General features: G+C 38.8%; 1 protein-coding gene across 6 annotated transcripts in view; it reads left to right on the plus strand.

The window, feature by feature from the left end:
* Positions 1-451: 451 nt before the first annotated feature.
* LOC149119192 (ubiquitin carboxyl-terminal hydrolase 9X-like) overlaps positions 452-25146 on the plus strand; it is a 158621-nt gene continuing 133926 nt past the window's right edge. For 4 of the 6 annotated variants that reach the window (XR_016228584.1, XR_016228585.1, XM_089324987.1 and 1 more), the window contains exons 1-3: positions 470-1006; positions 5803-5849; positions 15989-16133. Coding sequence is in view for 3 of the 6 variants with exons in the window: in XM_089324987.1 (XP_089181113.1) it covers positions 16038-16133 (96 nt within the window). In the remaining 3 variants the exon portion in view is untranslated. Of the gene's footprint in view, positions 1007-5802; positions 5850-15988; positions 16134-25146 lie in introns of all 6 variants that reach the window. The other 2 variants (XM_089324988.1, XM_089324990.1) reach the window with 2 other exon arrangements.

A 25146-nucleotide genomic window follows, 5' to 3' on the forward strand; every position in this document is an offset into this window, starting at 1 on the left:
GATTAATCTCAAGATCTCTCTATGCTACACCCCGGAAAAAACGTGAAGCACGCTAATGCACAGAACGAAAAACCAGCGATGCAAGTAAAACTGTCAGTGCCAAGCAGTGGCTTCACACATTAATTAATCTTCAGCACACTTCCCCAGGCAGTACTGTCCATTTTCCCATCCAGGCAGTAGGCCCCAGTAATAGTTCTTAGTTTCTACCAGGTCCTCTGTGTCACTAGCTGTCCTTCCTGGCTCAAGCCTATTCTCCGAGCCACTTTTTTTGAAGCATGTACAGAAATGTTTAGAAATGGGTACAGCCCCAGCCCTTGCTTCGGACAGGTTTCTTCGTTGGTCATCTCTTCCGGGTTGGGACTCCAGCCCCACCCGCTTTGTTGATTTAGACGACTCACTCCAGTATCAACTACCCGGGCTGGCTGTCTGCGGTTTCCCCCCGGCTTCCGGTCTGGGGCGGAAATCGGGCGGGGGGTGGGGACAGAGAGAGCGAGAATAACAAACGGAAGTACCTAACTGAAAAACGCCAAGAGCGAAGAGGGGGGGTTTGGAGGGGTAACGGCCCTGGGCGGCGCGGTGGCTGGTGGGAGTCTGGGCCGGTACGGTTGCCCAGTAGCAGTTGGGTTGTTTTTTTTTTTTTTTCTCTTTTGGTTTGCCGGGTCCGCCTTATTAGGAAGCAAGCCTGCTTGATTTCCTGAACGCTTACCTCCTCGAACCTCGCCACTTCTGGTTTCTAATGCGAGGAACCACTCCCATATCCTGGTAGCGACCCTCTCTTGTAGGAACTCGTCTTGGCTGCCGCCTCTCGCTCATTGGAGGCAGCCATTTAAGCGTCAGGTGCTGGTGCAGGCGCCGGAAACTGGGACTGAGTCTCAGCTAAGGAACTAGAACGGTGATAACGAAGAATGAAGCTGCAGTGACGATAGAAGTTAGTAAAGCCGGGAAAACGAAACACCGTGGAGTTCGTGTGAGCTCGGCGAGAGCCCCAGCCAGCACACAAGAAAAGGTGAGCGAACCGCTGTTTGCTAAAAAAGGAAAAGTTCTTGCCCTAGTCACCTCTACGGTGAGATACATGCGGCAGCCTCTGTGCCCAGTGTTTTCTTCACGTAGACACGCGGGAATTTTAGTAGCCTGACATCCTTGGGCTTGAGACCGAGTCCTTTCAGTGTCTTATGCTACCTTCTGCCCTGCTTCTGGGTTAGAGATGCCTGTGTTTTCTAGATTCTGCCCCAGCGGTTGGATCTAGGAAAGCGTTGGACGGCTAGGGGATAGAGTGTATGAGCACTTTTTCCCTTCAACGGGTGACACTGATACCTGACACTGATATCTTTGAAGTGTAGAGAAAAATGGCTGCCCTTGGCTTCCCTTCCCACTCCTAAACCTCCACCGTTAGTTAGCTTTTTATATTGTCTATCGATTATCTCGCTTTTGGTGCAGCACCATTGTTGTGCTCCGAGACTGAATCAGTATCAGCAGCCATCCGCTTTGGGTTTTGGGACTCCGGGAAGACCTGAATTGAATATCCTCATTGCACTTGACCTTAAACTCCGTTAGGGAGGTCCAGTGAATCGGCGCAAAGCAAGGCCACACCTGTGGTGGTCTTGTCGACCTCCCGAAAAGCCCGGTTTATTCCTAGGGGATCTGGTCTGAGAATCTGAACCAGGTTTTTGCCTCCCTATACCTACCTCCCTCTGTCACTTTGCTGAGGGTCAAGAATCGATTAAAATGTTTTAAGATGTTAAAATTTTTTAAAATGTTTAAAAATGTTTTTAAAGAAGTGGATTCCAAATTTGCCTTGAATCTGCCCCTTTCTTTGGTTTTGTGTATACAGAAATATCATGGGAGTTAATGATAAAGTCTGATTTCTGTGTTTACGCTCTACCCTTGATAAAAATGTATTTTAATATGATCATATGACATAATTAGGACTTAAGCAGTAGCTATTTTATGTAATGTTTCTGCTACAATTTAGTCGTTACTCTCGAAGTTTAGAAGAAACTTCAGAAGTCATTAAAATACCATTTTGTCATATATTCTGGAAAGCAGAAATTGACAGGAAGTTTTGAATGACATCACATATTAATATTAAGAATATATGTAAGGAAGCCCATTATGACATTACTTGTTTTTCCACTTTCTCCTGCAACTGTTAAAATAATTTGCCCAGAAGGTGGTCTAGTAAGTTACTAAACTGCAGTTTTGGCTATGCAAATGAGTAAAAACTCTTTTACCAAAAGGGTTAGTATTCTTTGCCCAAATAAAAAGCTCATTCCTGGGTTTTTAACTTCCATATTTTAAACTTTATTATTTCAGTGTTTAGAAAAATGAAAGCCTGAAGTGTTTGCAATTAGTGTTTCTAGGGTGAACTCAGAATGTGGTTTGTATTTCTCTGACTGACTTATAAAATTGCTGAATTTTAAATTTTTTTCATAACCTCTGTAATATTTCCATGTATTTTTAATTTGTCATTGGGATATTTTCTTGTTATTTCTTTTGTTGGTTAGCCTTAATAATATCTGATGTTTTTTCTAAGCTTTGAGAGAATATTTATAATGACTAAGTAACAAGAACATTACCTTTGATAATGTTAAGTGCTAAAATACATATTCATATTCATATATACAGATAAATTTAGGAGCAAAGTGATTCTTCCTTCCCTTCCCTACTTCCCACCTAGGCTATCTTCTTAGGCCTTCCTCTCCCATTTCTACTCTTAATTTATATAAATATCTACTTTAAATTTTCTTAATTATTGTAAAGTTAATCCTAAGTAAAAAAACCAATACTTTGAAGAAAAAAATCACTATTCCTCAACAGAAGAGATTATGAACAATCATTGAACCTCAAAATATGCATTTCACTCCAGTACAGTACACTTTAGGTGCTCTGTTAGTTAACACAGAAAAAGGAAATAAGTCTTTGGGACTGGCTTATTTCACTAAGCATAATAGTTTCTTGTTGCAACATACAGGATTTTTTTTTTTTTACAGCTGAGAAGAACTCCATAATGTATATATACCATTATTTCTTTACCTGATCTTCAGTTGAGGGACATATGGATTGATTCACTATCTTAGGTGATGTGTTAATAACTACATTTTTGGTGGTAGATACCTAGATGAACATTCCTTGTGTATTTAACTTAGGCAGTTTACAAATTATTTTGCAGAGTGACAGCCTATGTTACATTACTTCTAGCAGTTTATGAGGATTACAATTTCACCACATGCGTTTAGACTATACTCATCCTAGCAAGTATAATTTGTGGTTTTAATTCGTAGTTCCCTAATGAGTAATAAAATAGAGAATCTAATGATGTATACAATCTTCTCTTGAGCTCATTGGCTATTTATGTAATTTTTTGGAGAATGTCTTTTTATTTTTGCTTGCTAAAATTGGTTCTATTTCTTTCTTTTTTTTTTTTTTTTTAGTTCCAGTTGGGTTTTTTTGGACAGGCGGAGTTAGAGAGAGAGAGAGACAGAGAGAAAGGTCTTCCTTTTCCATTGGTTCACCCCGAGATGGCCATTATAGCTGGCATGCCTCTTCCTGGTCTCCCACGTGGTTGCAGGGGCCCACGCACTTGGGCCATCCTCCACTGCCTTCCCGGGCCACAGCAGAGAGCTAGACTGGAAGAGGAGCAACCAGGACTAGAACCCAGCGCCCATATGGGATGCTGGTGCTGCAGGCAGAGGATTAACTTAGTGTGCCACAGCGCCAGCCACTGATTTTGATTTTTCATAGAATATTTTAAAATGTCTAGAGACATTGGGTTATGGTGATATTCATGCATTGTTTGCCATCCAATGGCTAGATACTAGGGACGGTGCTAAACACCTTAAATGAATTCCACTTATTCTCCCCAAACAGCAAAGTGTTATCTGGTACCAAGTGGGAAAAGGTGCTGAGGTTTAGGACTGGTTTGCAAGGTTTGTTATTTCTTTATTAAAAGTTATACTTATTACAGCCACATAGGCTTGAGGATTATTAGAATTTATGGCTTGGATCTGGTAAGGTGGAAGGAAAAATACTGAGGAGAATTCTAGGAGTGCAGTGTCCACATAGATACTCTTAGCCTCATATATAAGAGAATATTATTATCTGAACCATGTATAAACTATGTGAAATTTAATTATTCTTTACTAAGAATAATATGAGGAATCCTTCTATGTCTTAGTACAAGTATTATATTAGTGAAAAGGGGCAGGAGGCTTCTGTTCAACTATACATAGCTATAAGAAGTAGATTCCTTGAAGGTTCTTATCTTTGTTTTCTGCTGCTTCCAAATATTGTTCAAGAATCTTAATAATGAAATTATTTTATATATTTATTTGTTTTTTATTATTTGAATGTTAGAGAAATTCATACTGAGAGCTCTCATACTCTAGCTCACTTGCCAAAATCCTGTAGCAGCTGTGGCTGGACCAGGCTGAAATCAGGTGCTGAAAACTTACATGGGTGCGTCTACCACCTGGAAGGCAGAGACTAAATCTGCTGCCTCTCAGGGTCTGCACTGAGAGGAAGCTGGCATGAGCAGCTGGAACAGAAACTCAAAACCATGTATTCTGATAAAGAACATAGATAACTGCTAGGTACCTAACCCAGAATTTTGACAGAGTTACAGCCTACTTATTTTTCAACAGTAACTGGACATTCACACGTGTAACTGAACTGTCAAAATTGATGTGAATACTCTGATCTTTTCTAGTAATGATTTCTATTCTCTTTTTGTTGCTTGGTTTGCCTGGTTTCTGTTCTTTTCACCTTTATGTCTGACCTATTAATGCACCTCATGTCATGTTCATGAGGTATTTTTATCTTCCACAAATAAATAAATAATTATAATCCTCAGAACTCTAGTAGAACTTTCACATAAATTTCACACTTTCTATTCCTTTTTAGTTTGTCTTTAGTTTTTTTTTTTTTTCCTGATAGAATTAAGTTTATTTCTGCCTCTTGGATTTTTGGCTTAAATAATATTGATAATTCAATTTTATTTACATTTTTTAAGTTGTGCAGAGGTACTTCCAGTATGAAATCTAAAGAAGTAGTGCTTTCTTATGTGTTATGCAAAGATTTCTCTGACCTGTGACCTTAGAGGTGAAAACTGGTCCTTTGTGTGTGGTCACCATTTCCAGATGATCTAAAAGGAGTGTGGTAGTTAATGAATGGAGTCATGATGTCCACATGATCAAGAGATTTGGGTTAGCAGTTCTAGGTCTTCAAGAACTAGTGAGCAAGTTATTTAACCACATTGAAGTTGAAAGTAAAAAATGTGGGTTAAATTATTAGTGTTTCACTGTAACTTTTGAGTTGTGTTCATCTATTTTTAACCATGATAAACACCAGGTTAAACAGTAATGACTAGTGTCTGCTTTTAAGACTTTCATGCTAGTAGTTTGCTTAATTATACCATGTGAGTATGTTTGTAGAATGTAGGATAGTAGAAAAAGTGAAGAAAACTGTTCTAATTTGAATATGAATGCCATTTGTTGGTGGAGGGTTTTGGTAACTCTGTAAATTAACATCAGATAGCTTTCCCCAAAATGAAGCAGTTTGAGAATTAAAAATTGACACTTGTGATATAATCATATGTGGAGAAAAAGACTAGGGAAAAAAATAGATGATGATAGAAACACTGACTCTTTAGGAAATGATGAGACCTTAAAGCTCATTTGACTGAGATTAGATGATGTGGGATTTCAGGTATCAGATTATGTATTTATATTTTATCTTAAGTAATGTACCAGGTCTTTTTTCCTACCAAGGAGAAGAGAGATAAGAAAATCTTTTTATTCTTTGTAGAAAGATTGGGAGATGTTTCTCGTGGCCACGCAGAGGATTTATTGAAGGTGAGCTTCTGAATAGAGATATTCAGATAAAAGTAATTGAATAGTAGAGTCTATGATATTATCATGGTTTGATAGAGGTTCTGCTAATATTATTTTGACTATTCTGTCAGTGAATTAAACTAAGAAGTATGATGCTTTTATTTATTCCTACATTAATTTGATTCATTTTTATAGTAAAAGAACCTTATGCCAATATGAAAGATTCACAACAGTTAACTTAGCGTTACATACTTCTTTGGATGTCTTGTATTCACAAAATAACTTTGAGGGCCTAGATGACTTTAACTCAACTATTCTTTATTTTTTCCTTGTTCCTGAACAACTGGAAAGCACTGGCATTTCCAGACTTTGGAATTTTTACTTTAGCAATGTGCATTTAGAATTCCGACATGTTTTCTGTGGCTTAATGGCTCATTTTTTTAATCACTGAATATAATTTTACTGTAAAAATGTGTTAAACTGTTTATTTACTGGGGACATCCTTATTCCTTCAGAATTGTAGCAATTGTTAATAAAGCTTTTATATGTATGCAAGTTTTTGTGTATTTGTAAGTTCTCAACTGATTATGGTATATATTTAGGTAATATTTAGATTTGTAAGAAACTGACAAATTTTCTTGCTGTGTAACAAGTTGCCATTTTGTCTGCCCATCAGCTATGCGTGAATTGGTTCCCAAAGAATACAGAAAAATCTAATGATCTGATATTCAGTATTACGGAGGCTCATAGAGCTTTTTTTCTTTAAACAGATTGAAGAGGGGTTAAGAGGTTCTTCTTTGTTGTTATTACTGTTACTGTTATTTGGTAGCCATCTCTATATAATCCCATTCTCTGTCTTGACAGAAAGTATAAGTTTTTTTGTTTTTGCCTTTAAGGTTTTTAAAAGTTGATTTGATGACATACATGGGATCTCATTTTTGGTTTAGGGGTGAAATTTTGAAAACAGTTGAGAGGAGAATGTGAAGAGATTGGCAAACTTTGATTTTTGGCATTTGCTCCAATTTTTCTAGTAGTTTGTAGATTGGTAGAATACTTGACATAATTTAAGGGTTTCTTTGGATTCAGTGACAAACAAAACTTTAACCACTGTTATAATATGTAAGTTTTAGCATGTAAGGGATCGTCACAAAGATATCTAAAAAGAAAATTGCAAGAGTGCCTAATAACTTATTTAATTCAAAGAGACCTGGAGAACGTAGCCCTTTTCAAAAACCACATTTGATTGGGGACATAAAGTATGAATGTAAATCATCCAGGCTGCTTTTCAAACAAATAAGGCATAGACTGAAAGATCATAATTTGAAGTACTACTGAAGTAAAACCACTAGAGCTATTGTACTAAAAATTTTACTCACAGTTTTTGATTTTTTTTTCTAAGATTTATTTACTTATTTTTAATTTGCAGAGAAGAGGAAAAGAGAGAAAGAGGGATCTTCCATCCCTTGGTTCATAACGCAGGTGACCTCAACTGTCAGTGCTGGGGCAGGCCAAAACCAGGAACCAGGAATTTCATATAGGCAGAGTCCCAAACAGCTGGGCCATCTTCTTCTGTTTACAGAGAATGAATAGTGGGGAAGCTAGAACACAAGTTTGAGTCCCAGCTGTTCCTCTTCTGATCCACCTGCATGCTGTGGCCTGGGAAAGCAGTGGAAGATGGCCCAAGTCCTTGGTTCTTTGCACCCAAATGGGAGACCCAGAGAAGGCTCCTGGCTCCTGGCTCCTGGCTTGGGATTACCCAGCTTCAACTGTTGTGGCCATTTGGGGAGTGAACCAGAGGATGGAAGACTTTTCTCTCTGACTGTGCCTCTCTGTAACTACCTTGCAAGTAAATAAATCCTTAAATAAGGGGGAGAGAAAGATTTTCCATCTACTAGTTCATTCCACTAATAGGCTGGGCCAGGCAGAAGCCAGGAGCTTCTATCCCACTTTCATGTCCATGCAGCGTCCCAGGGACTTGGATATTTTCCAAGGCTTTCCCAGGTGCATTAGTAAATAGCTAGATCAGAAATGGAGCAGCTAGGACTCAAACCAGTGCCCATATGGGATGCTAAGCCACTAAGCCACAATGTTGGCCCCTATAAAAGAGTATCCAATCAGCGCGATGCGCCAGCCGCAGCGTGCCAGCCGTGGTGGCCATTGGAGGGTGAACCAACGGCAAAGGAAGACCTTTCTCTTTGTCTCTCTCTCTCACTGTCCACTCTGCCTGTCAAAAAAAAAAAAAAAAAAAAAAGAGTATCCAAGACAATGAGAAATACTATTTCAGAGTTTTCTTACTATTGTAGTAAGCCTGAGCAGCGTGATGAAGGCTAAGCATAGCTTGAGTTTTTTATTTGTATTGCTTATGTCTATTAACTTCAGATTAAGTATAATAAATTAGTGAATATTCATAAAATTTATTATTTTATCCAATTTATACAGTTTATTAGCATTGAGTACTTTCCTACTTTTATGCAATAGCCACTTCACCATTTCATACTTTTTTTTAAAAGAATTATTTTATTGATTTCAAAGACAGAGTTACAGAAAGAGGTAGAGCCAGAGAGAGAGAGAGAGAGAGAAAGAGATCTTCCATGCCTCTTGTTCTCTCCCCAAATGACTGAAACGGCTAGAGCTGAGCTGATCTGAAGCCAGGAGCCAGGAACTTCCTCCAGGTCTCCCACTTGGGTGCAAGGGCCCAAGAACTTGGGCCATCTTCTATTGCTTTCTCAGGCCTCAGCAGAGAGCTGGATGGGAAGAAGAGCAACCGGGATTCAAACCGGCATCCACATGGGATGTTGGTGCTGCAGGCTGGGTCTTTAATCCACTGTGCCACAGTGCCGGCCCTCTACTTTATACTTTTAACAAAATGTCTGCTAGGCTGCAAAACTGAGACTCTGTACTCATTACACAATATTTATCCCTTGTCCCTTTTTCTGTTACCTTGTAATTACCTTCTGTTTTCAAGTTCTTCTGCAGCATAGACTCATGAAAGTATTTCCTTCTGTGACTTACTTTTTAATTTATTTAACCTAATGTCTCATATTGTTGTCCATATTGTAGTGACAGGATTTCCTTCTTTTAGAGGTTGAATAATATTTCATCTGTTCAATTATATTTACTACATGCTACATATTTTATTACATACCACATATATCAGTAAAAACTAAGATTGAATCTTCCTTTGGTTAATATTGGTTAATAATTCTGCTGTAAACATGAGTATAGAAGTATTTTCTTAAGATTCTGCATTTAATTTTATTTATTTCAAAAGCAGAATATTTGAATTCTAGGATAATTCTCTTTGCTCATATTTTGAGGAATTCCCATACTGTTTTCCACAGTATGATTTTACATTCATACCAAGAGTGCACAAGAGTTATGGTTTTACCCAATACATATTTTCTGTTTTGTGGGTTATTTATTTTTAAGTTTTTTTTTTTTTTTTTTTTTGACAGGCAGAGTGGACAGTGAGAGAGAGAGAGACAGAGAGAAAGGTCTTCACCCTCCAATGGCCGCCGCGGCCGGCGCCCTGCTGCCGGCGCACCGCGCTGATCTGATGGCAGGAGCCAGGAGCCAGGTGCTTTTCCTGGTCTCCCATGGGGTGCAGGGCCCAAGCACCTGGGCCATCCTCCACTGCACTCCCTGGCCACAGCAGAGGGCTGGCCTGGAAGAGGGGCAGCCGGGACAGAATCCGGCGCCCCAACCGGGACTAGAACCCGGTGTGCCGGCGCCGCAAGGCGGAGGATTAGCCTAGTGAGCTGCGGCGCCAGCCTATTTTTAAGTTTTATTTATTTGTATATTTCTTTTGAAAGGCAGGATGACAGAGAGTCAGCCAGAGAACTTCCTTTTACTGCTTCATTCTCCAAATGCCTGAGTAGCTTCGGCTATTTCTGGCTGAAACCAGGAGCCAAGAACTCAATCCAAGTTTCTCACATGGGTTGTAGGGACCCAACTGTTTGAGCCATTACCTGCTGTCCCCCAGAGTGTTCATTAGCGAGAAGCTAGAATCAAGAGTGAAGCTGGATCTGGAACCCAAATACTTTGATTTGGGAAGCAGACATTTTAAACAAAATTAGGCCAGATGTGTAGCTACCCGTGTTTCTTTGATAGTTGTTGTTCCAGCCTGTATTGAGTGATGTGCTTTGATTTCCATTTTTAGTATTTACTGATGTTGATTATCTTTTCAAGTGTCTATTAAGCGTTTGTATCTCATTGGAGAATAATCATAGTCTTTGCCCAGTTTCTGAATCAGTTTGATTTTTTGTTAAGCTGTAGGAATTCTTCATAAATGTTGACCTGTTATTGAATATGTAACTTGTAATTATTTTTTCCTGTTTGGCCATTTGACTTACTTTAAACAAAATTTTTTGAAAGGCAGAGTGATGGCCGGCACCGCAGCTCAATAGGCTAATCCTTCGCCTGCGGCGACGGCACACAGGGTTCTAGGTTCTAGTCCTAGTCAGGGCACCAGATTCTGTCCTGGTTGCCCCTCTTCCAGGCCAGCTCTGCTGTGGCCCAGGAGTACAGTGGAGAATGGCCCAAGTGCTTGGGCCCTGCACCTGCATGGGAGACCAGGAGAAGCACCTGTCTCCTGCCGTCGGATCAGCGCGGTGTGCCAGCCGCAGCGCGGCGGCCATTGGAGGGTGAACCAACACCCTTTCTCTCTGTCTCTCTCTCTCACTGTCCACTCTGCCTGTCAAAAAAAAGAAAGAAAGGAAGGAAGAAAGGAAGAAAGAAAGGTAGAGTGACAGAGGGATAAAAGAGGGAAAGGTCTTCCATTCCCTGCTCACTCCCTTCCATCCCCTGCTCACTCCTCAAACAGCCACAACATTCTGGTTCAGGCAGAAGCCGTGAGCTGCATCTGGGTCTCCCAAATGAGGGGAGGACCCACTTGGGCCATCTTCTGCTGCCTTGCCAGTTGCATTGCATCAGAAACAGGGCATCTGTACTGGAACTTGAAGTCTTGTATGGGATGCCCTGGGTACAGTCCTTTTTTTTTTTTTAAGATTTATTTGAAAATCACAGTTACACACAGAGAGAAGCAGAAGCAGAGAGAGAGAGAGAGAGAGAGAGAGAGAGAGAAAGAAAGGTCTTCCATCTGTTGGTTCACTCTCCAATTGGCTGCAATGGCCGGAGCTGTGCTGATCCAAAGCCAGGAGACAAGAGCTTCTTCCAGGTCTCCCACGTGGGTTCAGGGGCCCGAGGACTTGGGCCATCTTCCACTGCTTTCCCAGGCCACAGCAGAGAGCTGGATCAGAAGTGGAGCAGCCAGGGCTCGAACCAGCACTGATATGGGATGCTAGCACTGCAGGCGAAAGCTTTACCCAATAAGCCACAGCACCGGCCCCAACCCTTAGTTCACTGGACCACATTGACAGGCTAGAGTTGTGAATATTTTTTATTGCATTGTTGCACAACATTTAAGTTTTAAATACTCCCATTTGTCTGTTTTTGCTTTTTTAATCTGTTATTGTCTTGATGTTGTCTTTATATCTTTGATATAAAATCTTTCATACATACCTGAAAATTTTGTTTCAGGACTTCTTTTTGGATTTGTGTTTCAATCTTAATATGTTTAGGTCAGTCTATAAAGAGAAGCTCCAATTCTTTTTATATGAGTACCCAATCCAACCATCGCTATTTCTTTTTTTTTTTTTTTAACTTTTTTTATTTATTTGACAGAGTTAGACAGTGATAGAGAGAGAGAGAGAGAGAGAGAAAGCTCTTCTTTCTGTTGGCTAACTGCCCAAATGGCACCGATCTGAAGCCAGGAGCCAGGTGCTTCCTCCTGGTCTCCCATGCGGGTACAGGGCAGCACTTGGGCCATCTTCCATTGCACTCCCAGGCCACAGCAGAGAGCTGGACTAGAAGAGGAGCAACTGGGACTAGAACCTGGCATCCATATGGGTTGCCAGCTCTGCAGGCGGAGGATTAACCAAGTGAGCCATGGCTCCAGCCCCACCATTGCTATTTCTTGATCAGATCAAAAGGTCTTTCCTTGTTTGTAACTTTGGTACACTGTTAAAGATCTGCTGACTGTATACTCATCCTTTAATTGAGGGTTTATTTCTAACTCTCCATCCTATTTTGTAAGTCTTTTATATTTATGCCATGCCCTAACTTATTTAATTAATATATTTATTGTATGGTTTTAATTGTCATTGGGAACACTTCATTTTTGTTATATTCTTCTTCAGGATTGTTTTGGCTATTTAGTATATTTGATTTCTTAAATTGCAGGATGTTATCAGGAGTTTGAAGGTGTATTAAATCTGTAGATCACCTTCCATTTATAGCTCTAAGCTTCTTTTTACCTTTGTTGTTTCATCCCATCAGTTGTGGTATGTTGCCTTTTTTTGTTTTAATTATTTTCTTTTTATTTATTTATTTATTTATTTATTTAATTTATTTATTTGGCAGAGTTAGACAGTGAGAGAGACAGAGAGAAAGGTCTTCCTTCTGTTGGTTCACTCCCCAAATGGCCGCTGTGGCCGGCGCTGTGCCGATCCAAAGCCAGGAGCCAAGTGCTTCTTCTGGTCTCCCTTGCACGTGCAAGAGCCTGAAGACTAGGGCCATCCTCGACTACCATCCCAGGCCACAGCAGAGAGCTGGACTGGAAGAGGAGCAACTGGAACTATGACCTGGCGCCCATATGGGATGCCAGCACCGCAGGTGGAGGATTAACCAAGTGAACCACAGTGCCTGCCCTTCTAAATATTTTCTAATCTTCTTTGTGATATTTGTTGGGGCCAGGCAGATCTATTGGTTGAAAATAGTTTGTCTGATTATCATATATTTAGATTTTCTAGTTTTCCTTTTTCTTTCGATTTTTTCTTTTATTCAGTTACCTGAAATTATATTTTACATGATCTTAATTTGGACATTCACATTCTTATTTTGTGGCTTAACAAATAATCTTTTTCCTGGATGGAAGGGTGGGAACTGTCACTATGTTCCTAAATCTGTATATATGAAATACTTGTGATTTGTATAACTTAAATAAAATTTTAAAAAATAAAAATCAAGCTCACTAGGTTAATCCTCCGCCTTGCGGCGCCAGCACACCAGGTTCTAGTCCTGGTTGGGGCGCCGGATTCTGTCCCAGCTGCCCCTCTTCCAGGCCAGCTCTCTGCTGTGGCCAGGGAGTGCAGTGGAGGATGGCCCAAGTACTTGGGCCCTGTACCTCATGGGAGACCAGGAGAAGCACCTGGCTCCTGCCATCAGATCAGTGTGGTGCGCCAGCTGCAGCACACCGGCTGCGGTGGCCATTGGAGGGTGAACCAGTGGCAAAGGAAGGCCTTTCTCTCTGTCTCTCTCTCTCACTGTCCACTCTGCCTGTCAAAAAATAAAAATAAAAAAATAAAATAAATAAAATTAAAAAATAAAAATCGACAGTCACCACTTAAACTATTAGGAAGAGGAAAAGTATGTTTGGTGTAAGTATAATTTTATAACTTGCCTTGTCAGCCTTACTAATAAATTTAGAAGAGTATGTGTGATGCTTAAACCAAAATCTGGACTAAATTACCTAAAATGAGAATTGCATTTTTCCACTTAGTACTTATGTGGAAAGTTTAGTTTTTAGTTTTATATGCTTCTGTTTAGTACCTGTAAATGGAGATAATAGTTTGATGTCATAAATTTGTTGTCAGAAATAAACCACTTTACATAGTGCCTTGACTTCTAAAAAGTGCTATTGTTAAATTAGTTATTTCATAAGTGTATTGGTAACATGTCTTTTATGTTTGATTTTTGATTTTATATCTCTTGCTTCATTTTCCCTATTTTTCATTGTAATGTTTAGAACATACTTCTTAATTTTTAACTTAAATATTGGAATAGGATAAAACATTAGAATCTCTGAAAAGAAATACTGTGTACATAGACCTGAGATATTTGTATACATGTATTTGGTTTAGGCTGGAGTTTGGACATTCACATTCTTTTAAAAATACTCAGAAAATTCTTATTTATGGTATATGCTGTAAAACATCTGGGCTAATGATTATAGGATATAAAGAATTTGGGGCTGGCTGTGGTGCAGTGGGTTAATGCCTTGGCCTGAAGCACCGGCATCCCACCAGTTCAAGACCTGGCTGCTCCATTGCAATCCAGCTTTCTGCTCTGGCTTGAGAAAGCAGTGGAAGATGGCCCAAATCATTGGGCCCCTGCATCCGCATGGGAGACCTTGAAGAAGCTCCCAGCTCCTGGCTTTGGATCAGTGCAGCTCTGGCTGCTGCAGCCAACTAGGGAGTGAACCATTGGATGGAAGACCTCTCTCTGTATAACTCTGACTTTCAAATAAATAAATAAATCTTTAACAACAACAAAAAAATATACAGAATTGGATTTACCCATAAACGTCTGGTATTCAAATTGCATGGTATTCCCACTATTATAATACTATAGCGTATAATCCTCATAAAATTTTTAGAAATTACTTTCTTAAGAACTAGTGAGCCTGATGCTGTATCACAGGAGGTAAAGCCACAGCAGGTTAAGCCATAGCCTGCAGCACTGGCATCCTATATGGTGTCGGTGTGAGTCCCTGCTGTACCCCTTCCATCCCAGCTCCCTGCTAATATGCCTGAGAAAGCAACAGAGGATGGCCCAAGTACCTGGGCCCATTAACCATCTGGGAAGAAGCTCCTGGCTTCTGGCTCCTGACTTGTGGCCGTCTGAGGAGTGAACCAGTGAATGGAAGATTCTGTTTTCTCCTCTCTATGTAATTCTGCCTTTCAGATAAATAAATAAATCTTTTTTAAAAAGGAAGAGCAGAACTATCAGTAAGGACTTGTCAGAAGTGGAGACTGGAGTGGGCAGAGGCAGAGTGGTTTAAATGCCTCTTGGAACAGAGACATGGCTTATTATAGTGCCTTGGTTCAAATGTGTTGACTGTACTCTAAATTCCAGCCTCCTGCTAATGCAGACCCTGGATTAGTAAGATGATGGGTGACTTAAGTACCTGGATTGATACCATGCATATTCGAGACTTGAATTCAGTTCCTGACTGTTAGCTCCTGGTTTCAGCTTGGTGCAGCCCCAGAAGTTTGCATTTGGGGGAGGACTGAAAAATGAGAGATGAGTCTCTCTCTTTGTCTCTTTCTACTTTTTTTTTTTTTTTTTTTTTTTTGACAGGCAGAGTGGACAGTGAGAGAGAGAGAAAAAGCTCTTCCTTTTCCGTTAGTTCATCCCACAATGGATGCTGCGGCCGGCACACCGCAGCCGGCGCACCGCGCTGATCCGAAGTCAGTAGCCAGAAGCCAGGTGCTTCTCCTGGTCTCCCATGTGGGTGCAGGGCCCAAGGAATTGGGCCATCCTCCACTGCACTCCTGGGTCACAGCAGAGAGCTGGCCTGGAAGAGCAGCAACTGGGACAGAATCTGGCGCCCCGACCAGGACTAGAACCCAGTGTGCCAGCGCCGCAAGGCAGAGGATTAGCCTGTTGAGCTGTGGCGCCATCCTTTTCTACTTCCCAAAATAGATTTTCAGTAAATTGAAAGATAATGCATATTTTTCCATGAACTTTTTAAAGATTCTTTATGTGATGTACTTCTATCATTTCCAATAGCAAAACTACCCCCAAAATTTTAAATTTCTATTATTTGACATCTTGCTCTGAATCTTTAAGATGTTGATTTTTAGATATTCAGTATTGAATTGTTTGTTAAAATTAGATTGTTGATTCTTTAATTTGAGGTATTACATCTTCACGGTATATTTAAGACAGCAATTGATTAGCATTTTATAACTTCTTGTGTACATTGAGAATGCCAAGCTAAGATGTTTACATTCTTACTGGAATGATGTCTAATAGTAAGGGTTTTTTAGGTTTTCTTGGTTTAATTGCTGGTGCAACAGTATGAATATATAAAAGTGAGTAAAATCATTAATTTTAGCTTTCGACATCCATCTTATTTTATAGTAATCTATCATTGACTATAGAGATGATGACAGTATTATTAGATATTAAGTTTGGAACAATTCCTATTTATCCTTTTAAAATATTTTTTAAACTGCACCATTTTTCCTCTTCTATTTTTAGGTTATGAAATGGTCTGTGCAAGATGGTCTCTCCTTGATTTGGAGATTTTTAAGGCTGACTTACTCCAGTACTTCATTTCCTTTAAGTGGACTATAATTTATAATTTTTTCTCTTAGGACAACTACATAAATAGACAAAATATCAAAGATCTGTTCTGTGTGAAGTATGACAGCTATAACTCGTGGCTCTCCAGTAGGAGGCAGTGACAGCCAGGGCCAGGCTCATGATGGACAGTCTCAGCCCCCATTCCAGCAGCACCAGGTAGGATTAAGGTCATGTTTTTGGAAGGTACTGCTGAGTACGAAATGTTAACATATGTCGTCAATAATTTGTATAGTAATTATAATTGCTGTTAACACTTTAAGTTATACTTAAGACAAGTGAACTATAGCTTTTAGTAACAGTAGTAGAAATTTTAGCATGAACTTTTGTCAAGGCTGGAAATAATTTGTTTTCTGTACTCTGGAATAGAAATTGCTGTGAAAATTTGTTTAAGATAAATGAAATACTTCGAAAGGGCTTATCATAACTCCTTTTTTTTTCTGATATGGATTAGTTCCCTTTACTTTTGGCCTGGCTTTTGGAAGGGGATTATGAGTTTGTGTAGAAATTTTCAGTCAGCTTTTGTAAAATTTTGACTTTTATTTTTTCCCTGCATTTGTACATTTTATTCCTACCTTTATGTTCATAAGCCTCTTGTTTTTACTGTCTTTGTATTGATTTGCCATTTATTTACTAGTTTTAGGTAAGAGTTTAAATAGTTGATGTTCAACTTTTTCTGTGAAAAGTAAGCATTTTAACTATATTTTACCGAACTGCATCCTACAACTTCTTTTGTGTAAGTTTTTTTTAAGGGGTCTTGTTGTATCATACCTGTGAAACTGCTTCCTGAATCACCAGTATCCCATATGTGCACAGTTTCTTTGTGGCTGTTCCACTTCTGATCCAGCTAATGGCCTAGAAAAAACAGTGGAAAATGGCCCAAGTGGTTAGGCCTCTGCCACTCAAATGGGAGATCTGGATGAAGCTCCTGGATCCTGCCTTCAGTCTTGGCTGGTGTGGCCATCTGAAGAGCAAACCAGCAACCAAGAGATGGAAGATTTCTCTTTGTAGCTCTGACTTTCAAAAAAGAAAATGCTTTATATAATTCTCTTTTCTTCTACAAAGTCAGTTAGTTCTTTATGTCTGTTTTCCTGTTTAAGTTTTCCGAGTAGCAGTTTGCTCTGCTTGTGACTGTGATTCTCAGATACAAGAAGCTTTCTTGACTTCAGTTTATCTAACTTTTTCTGTTTTGTTAGTCTGGGGTGAATGATAATGTCCAAGTTCCTGGCATCTTTCTTCTCTTTTCATTTTTTTTTTAAGATTTATTTTATTTATTTGAGAGTCAGAGAGAGAAACAAAGGTCTTCTATCTGCTAGTTCACTTAACAGATGGCTGCAATGGCCGGAGCTGCAACAGTCCGAAACCAGGAGCCAGTAGCTTCTTCTGGGTCTTCCACATGTGTGTGAGGACCCAAGGACTTGAGCTATCTTCTGCTGCTTTTCTAGACTATAGTAGAAAGCTGGATCAGAAGTGGAGCAGCCAGGACTTGAACTGGCACCCATATGGGATGCCAGCACTGCAGGTCTTGACTTTACCCACTAATGTCACAGTGCTGTCCCCAAGTCTCTATCTTTCCCTTTTCTTACTAGTGTACTCCCTTCCCATTATACTCATTAGATGTTTCATTTCTTCCAGTTTTTAAAGAGAGTTCAGTGATCATCCTTCCCCTTGTCACTTGTGATGACCAAAAATACTCATTGGCTAGCATTTTATGTGAGTTAGAAGTTTGAGAATAACTAACATAGGTTTTTCTAATAAGAATCTGCTGTGAGGTTGAGGTCAGTGTGTCAACTTCAGGTATCTATGTTTGAAAGGTTAACTTCAACTGAAGAAGTTATCTATTACCTGTAGCTTTCTAAAGGTCAGTTGGTTGGGCCTATTTCATTTATTTTTGAACCTAGAAACCATTTATTTGAGGTATACAAAATTCATATTTTTCAAATATACAAATTTAGGAACATAGTGATTCTCCCTACCCACCTGTACTCCAACCCTCCTTCTTCCTCCTCCTTTTCTTATTCCCATTTATATTTTTTACAAATACCTATTTTCAACTGACTTTATACTCATAAGATTAACTCTTCACTAAGAAGCCAAAAAAATAGTATGAAAAAAATAAAAAAACTGTTACTGTATAATCAAGATAAGGGCTGTTCAAAATCATCACATCTGGGGCTGGCACTGTGGTGCAGTAGGTTAATCCTCTGCCTGCAGTGCCAGCATCCCATATGGGCATCAGTTCTAGTCCAGGCTGTTCCACTTCCAATCCAGTATACTTGGTAATCATTATAGTTAACCTTACTTTAAGTAGAGGAGTTCAGCAAATCGTATGAAGAGAAAGAAAACAAAATACAACTGAGCTAAACAAAAATTTTTTCCTAAGTGGAAGACACAAGGGCTGTAAATGATCATCCATTCTTAAAATGTATTTCATTCCAATATATTGAATTTCAGATATTTGCATGAATCAGGGAAAATGTATTTTATATGTCTTTTTGGGATTAGCTTATTTCTCTAAGTATAATGGTTTCCAGTTATGACCATCTTGTTGCAAAAGACAGGATTTCACTTTTTTTCTGTATTTACAACTAAGTAGTGTATATATACTATAATTTCTTTATCCTGTGTTCTCCAGTCTTCAGTTGATAGACATCTGGGTCAATTTCATATCTTAGCTGTTGTGAAGTAAGCAGCAGTAAATGTGGGGTTACAAATAATTTTCATATTCCTTTTATCATTTCCTTTGGATAAATTGCCAAGAGTAAGACAGTTGGGTGATATGATAGGTCTGTATTCAGATTTCAGAGCTATCTCCATACTGTCTTCTACAGTGGTTGTATCCCTTTATATTTTCCCCAACAGTGGAGTATGTCCTCAATAGCATTTGTTGGTTGTTGATTTCTATATGAGAGCCGTTCTAACTGGGGTAAGGTTAAACCTCAGTGTGATTTTGATTTGTATTTCCCTGATGGCTAGTGATCCTGAGCATTTTTTGTGTGTCTGTTGGCCATTTGAATTTCTTTTCTTGAAAAATTCTTATGCAAGTCCATTGCCCATTTGTAACTGCGTTATTTGTTTTACTGTTGTTGATTTTCTTGAGCTTTTCAAAGATTCTGGATATTAGTACTTGAACAGTGGTGTAGTGTGCAAATAACTTCTCCCATTCTGTCCATTATTTTTCATTTTGCTAAGTATCTTTTGCCATGCAGAAGCTTCCCATCCTGATGTAATCCCATTTCTCATTTTTCACTTTCATTGCCATTGTTTCCAGGACTTTTCCAAAACGCCTTAGCCTACACTAATGTCTTGCAGAGTGTCTCCAAGATTCTCTAAATATTTGATGGTATTAGGTCATAGGTTTAGATTTTTAATCCATATTGAGTGGATTTTTCTGTAAGGTGTAAGCTAGAGGTCTTGCTTCATAATTCTGCATGTGGAGATCTAGTTTTTCCAGCACAGTTTGTAGACGAGCATTCTTTGGTCCAAGAATTGATTTTAGCTTCTTAGTCAAAGATAAGTTGGTTATCGATACATGAATTGATTTCTGGAGTGTCCATTATGTTCTGTTTATCTACACATCAATTTTTTATGCCAGTACAAAGCTGTTTGGATTATAACTGCCCTGTACAGTACCTTAAAATCTGGTATCATAATGCTTCCAAGTTGTTTTATGTTTTCTTTTGTCTTTTTGGTATAAGATTTCTTTAGCTCTTCACAGTGTCTTCTGTTTCAATATAAATTTTAGCATTTTTTGTCTAGATCTAAGAAGAATGTCCATGGAATTTCTTTTTTTTAGAAGATTTATTTAATAAATTCAAATTTCCAAAGTACAACTTTTGGATTATAGCAGCTTTTTCCCCACATAACCATCCTCAACCTGCAGCCATCCCATCTCCCACTCCCTCTTTAATTCCATTTTTCATCAAGATTCATCTTCAGTTATCTTTATATACACAGGATCAATTTAGTATATTTACTAAGTAAAGATTTCAAAAGATTGCACCCACACAGAAACACAAAGTATAAAGTACTATTTGAGTACTAGTTATACCATTAATACACGTAGTACAACACATTGAGGACAGAGATCTTATATGGGGAGTAAGTGCACAGTGACTCCTGTTGTTGACTTAACAAATTAACACTCTTATTTATGACGTCAATAATCACCTGAGGCTCTTGTCATGAGCTGCCAAGGCTCTGGAAATATCTTCAGTTCTCCAGCTCTGATCTTATTTAGACAAGGTCATAGTCAAAGTGGAAGTTCTCTCCTCCCTTCAGAGAAAAGAACCTCCTTCTTTGATGGCCCGTTGTTTCCGCTGGGACCTCATTCTCAGAGATCTTTCAGTTAGATCATTTTTCTTGCCACAGTGTAATGGCTTACCATGGCTGAGAAACTCTCATGGGATTTTTAGGCACATCTGAATGCCTTAAGGGCTGATTCTGAGGCCAGAGTGCTATTTAGGACATCTGCCATTCTATGAGTCTGCTGTGTATCCCGCTTCCCTTGACTGAACATTCTCTCCTTTTTAATTCTATCAGTTAGTATTTTATGTGACCCCTTTGATATGTAATCCTGTCATTATGATAATTTATAAAATTAAACTGATCACTTTGACTAGTGAGATGGCATTTTTACGTGCTACCTTGATGGGATTGAATTGGATCCCATGACACATTTCTAGCTCTACCATTAGGTGTAACTGTGATTGAGCATGTGCCAAACTGTACATCTCCTCCTCTCTTATTCCCACTCTTATTTTTTTTAATTAGAATAATGTATTTTTTTTATTTAGTAAATATAAATTTCCAAACTACAGTTTATGGATTACAGTGGCTCCCCCCCCCCATAAATTCCCTCCCACTTCACCCCTCCCATCTCCTGCTCCCTCTCCCATTCCAAGATTCATTTTCAGTTATCTTTATATACAGTCCCACTCTTATATTTAATAGGGACTATTTTTCAGTTAAAATTAAACACCTAAGAATAATTGTGTGTTAATTACAGAGTTCAACCAATGGTATTAAGTAGAACGAAAAAATACTAAAAGGAACCAAGTTGTTCCTCAACAGTCAGGACAAGGGCTGATCAAGTCATTGTTTCTCATAGTGTCCATTTCACTTCAACAGGTTTCCTTTTAGGTACATAGTTGTCACTTATCAGGGAGAACATATGATATTTGTCCCTTTGGGACTGGCTTAATTCACTCAGCATAATGTTTTCCAAATTCCTCTATTTTGTTGCAAATGATAGGATTTCGTTGTTTTTTTACTTCTGTATAGTATTCTATAGAGTACATATCCCATAATTTCTGTATCCAGTCTTCTGTTAATGGACATTTAGGTTGATTCCATGTCTTAACTATTGTGAATTGAACTGCAATAAACATTAAGGTGCAGACAACTCTTTGATTTACTAATTTAATTTCCCTTAGGAAAATTCTAAGGAGTGGAATACCTGGGTCTTGAGGTAGGGCAATATTCAAATTTCTGAGGAATCGCCAAGCTGTATTCCCTAGTGGCTTTACCACTTTGCATTCCCACCAACAGTGGATTAGTGTCCCTTTCTCCCCACATCCTCGCCATCATCTGTTGTTGGTAGATTTCTGTATGTGAGCCTTTCTAACCGGGGTGAGGTGAAACCTCATTGTGATTTTGATTGGCATTTCCCTGATAGCTAGTGATCCTGAACATTTTTTCATGTGTCTGTTGGCCATTTGGATTTCCTCTTTTGAAAAATGTCTATTGAGGTCCTTGGCCCATCTCTTAAGTGGGTTGTTTGTTTTGTTTTTGTGGAGTTTCTTGATCTCTTTGTAGATTCTGGTTATTAATGCTTTATGAGTTGCTTAGTTTGCAAATGTTTTCCCCATTCTGTTGGATGCTTCTTCACTTTCCTGTTTCTTTTGCCGAACAGAAACGTCTCAATTTATTGGAATCCCAATTGGTAATTTTAGCTTTCACTGCGTCTCTGGGGTGTTTTCCAAGAAGTCTTCGCCTGTGCCTACGTTTTGGAGGGTTTCTTCGATGTTCTCTAAGAATTTGATGGTGACGGGTCATAGATTTAGATTTTTAACCCATGTTGATTGAATTTTTGTGTAAGGTGAAAGGGAGGGGTCTTGCTTCATGCTTCTGCACATGGAAATCCAGTTTTCCCAGCACCATTTCTTGAACAGACTGCTCTTGCTCCAGGAGTTTTTGGATCCTTGATCAAATACAAGTTGGCTGTAGATGTTTGGGTTGATTTCTGGTGTTTCAATTCTGTTCCATTGGTCTATCCCTCTGTTTCTGTACCAGTCCCATGCTGTTTTGATAACAACTGCCCTGTAGTATGTCCTGAAACTCCGGCTTTGTTTTTGTTGTCCGAGATTGCTTTAGCTATTCAAGGTCCCTATGCCTCCATATGAATTTCAGCATCATCTTTCCCAGATCTGAGAAGAATGTCTTTGGTATTTTGAATGGTATCACATTGCATCTATAAATTGCTTTTGGGAGAATGGACATTTTGATTGTATTGATTCTTCCAATCTGTGAGCATGGAAGATTTTCCATTTCTTGGTATCCTCTTCTATTTCTTTAAGGTTTTATAATTCTCATTGTAGAGATCTTTGATGTCCTTGGTTAAATTTATTCCAAGGTATTATATTGTTTTTGGAGTTCTTGTGAATTGGATTGATCTTAGAAGTTCTTTCTCAGCCGTGGCATTGCCTGTGTGTACAAAGGCTGTTGATTTTTGTGCATTGACTTTATATCCTGCTACTTTTCCAGTCTCTTCTATGAGTTCCAATAGTTTCTTAGTAGAGTTCTTTGGATCCCCTAAATAAAGAATCATATCATCTGCAAAGAGGGATAGTTTGACTTCTTCCTTCTCAATTTGTATCTGTTTAATTTCTGTTTCTTGCCTAATGTCTCTGGCTAAAACTTCCAGAACTATATTGAATAGCAGTGGTGAGATGGGCATCCCTGTCTGGTACCAGATCTCTGTGGAAATGCTTCCAGCTTTCACTATTCAATAGGATGCTGGCCCTGGGTTTTTCATAAACTGCTTTGATTGTTTTGAGGAATGTTCCTTCTATAACCCATTTGCTTAGAATTTTCATCATGAAAGGGTGTTGTATTTTATCAAATGCTTTTCTGCATCTGTTGATATAATCATATGGTTTTTCTTCTACAGTTTGTTATTATGGAGTATCATGTTGATTGATTTGCAAATGTTGAACCATCCTTGCATACCAGGGATAAATCCGACTTGGTCTGGATGGATGATCTTTCTGATGTGTTGTTGCATTCTATTGGCCAGAATTTTATTGAGATTTTTGGCTTCTGTGTTCACCAGGGATATTGGTCTGTTATTCTCTTTCAATGCTACATCTTTTTCATGTTTAGGAATTAAGGTGATGCTGGCTTCATAGAAAGAATTTGAGAGGATTCCCTCTTTTTTTTTGATTGTTCTGAATAGTGTGAAAGAATTGGAGTTAGTTCTTCATTAAATGCCTGGTAGAACTCAGCAGTGAATCCATCTGGTCCTGGGCTTTTCTTTGTTGGAAGGGCCTTTATTACTGATTCAATTTCTGACTCAGTTATGGGTCTGTTTAGGTTTTCTATGTCTTCCTGGTTCAATTCAGGTGGGTTGCATGTGTCCAGGAATCTATCAATTTCTGGCATACAACTCTTTGTAGTAATTTCTGATGACTCTTTTTATTTCTGTGGTGTCTGTTGTTGCAATCCCTTTTTCATCTCTTATTTTATTGATATGGGTCTTTCCTTTTTTCACTTAGCTGGGCCAATGGTGTGTCAATTTTGCTTTGTGTTTTAGAAACCAACTCTTCTTTTGGCTGATCTTTTGTAATGTTTTTTGGATTCAGTTCTGTTGATTTCTTCTCTAATTTTAATTATTTCTCTTTTCCTACTAGTTTTGGGTCTGGTTTGCTGCAGTTTTTCTAGATCCTTGAGATGCATTGAAAGCTCATTTATTTGGTGCCTTTCCAATTTCTTGATGTAGCCACCTGCGGTTATAAACTTTCCTCTTAACAGTGCTTTGGCTGTATCCCGTAAGTTTTGATATGTTTTGCTGTTATCCTCCTTTACTTCCAGAAACTTTTCATTTCTCTTTTGATCCCTTCTGTGACCTAGTGTTCATTCAGGAGCATGTTGTTCAGTCTCCATGTGTTTGCATATGCACTAGGGATTCCTGAGTTGCTAATTTCCATCTTCATTCCACTGTGGTCTGAGAAGATGCATCATATGATTCTAATTCTTTTGAATTTGCTGAGACTTGCTTTATGGCCTAGTATGTGGTCAGTACTAGAGTAGGGTCCATGTACTGCTGAGAAGAATGTGTATTCGTTAAGTATAGGATGAAAAATTCTGTAGATATCTGTTAGATCCATTTGGGCTATAGTGTCAATTAAATCTGGTGTTTCCTTGTTGATCTTCTGTCTGGTTGATCTGTCTGTTGCTGAAAGTGTTGTATTGAAGTCCCCCAATACTATTGCATTGGAGCTAAGTCTCCCTTGAAGTTCCTTAACATATCTTTTAAATAACCCGGTGCCCTATAATTGGGTGCTTACATGTTTATAATCGTTATATCTTCCTGTTGAATTGATCCCTTAATCCTTATTTAGTGCCCCTCTTTGTCTCTCTTAACAGCTTTAGTGTTAAAGTTTATTTTGTCTGATATTAAGATGGCTATGCCAGCTCTTTTTGGTTTCTGTTGGCATGGTATATCTCCAACCTTTCACTTTCAGTCTGCTTGCATCTTTCCTGGAAAGATGTAGGCAGCAAATAGATGGGTTTTGTTTTTTAATCTATTCAGCCAGTCTGTGTCTTTTAACTGGACGTTCAGTATGACTATTGATAAGTGGTGACTTTGCTCTGATATTTTTCCAAAGACATTTCTAATATATGCTTTGAGCTTCCTGAGATCTTTTACTGGGAGGTTTTCTTCCTTTACCATCTTTCTTACTGCTGGCCGTGTTTCTGTGTTTTGTGTTTCTGTGTGTAACACATCATTAAGCATCTTTTGCAGGGCTGGATGAGTGGTGACAGATTCTTTAGATTTCTGTTTGCTATGAAAGGTGTTTATTTCACCTTCATTCACAAATGAGAGCTTTGCAGGATATAATATTCTGGGCTGGCAGTTTTTTCTCTTAGTCCTTGGGCTATATCTCACCAT

This window comes from Oryctolagus cuniculus, chromosome Y (genome assembly GCF_051225735.1).
Source record: "Oryctolagus cuniculus isolate XC-2025 breed Fujian yellow rabbit chromosome Y, ASM5122573v1, whole genome shotgun sequence".
In the NCBI taxonomy this organism is placed as follows: Eukaryota; Metazoa; Chordata; class Mammalia; order Lagomorpha; family Leporidae; genus Oryctolagus; species Oryctolagus cuniculus.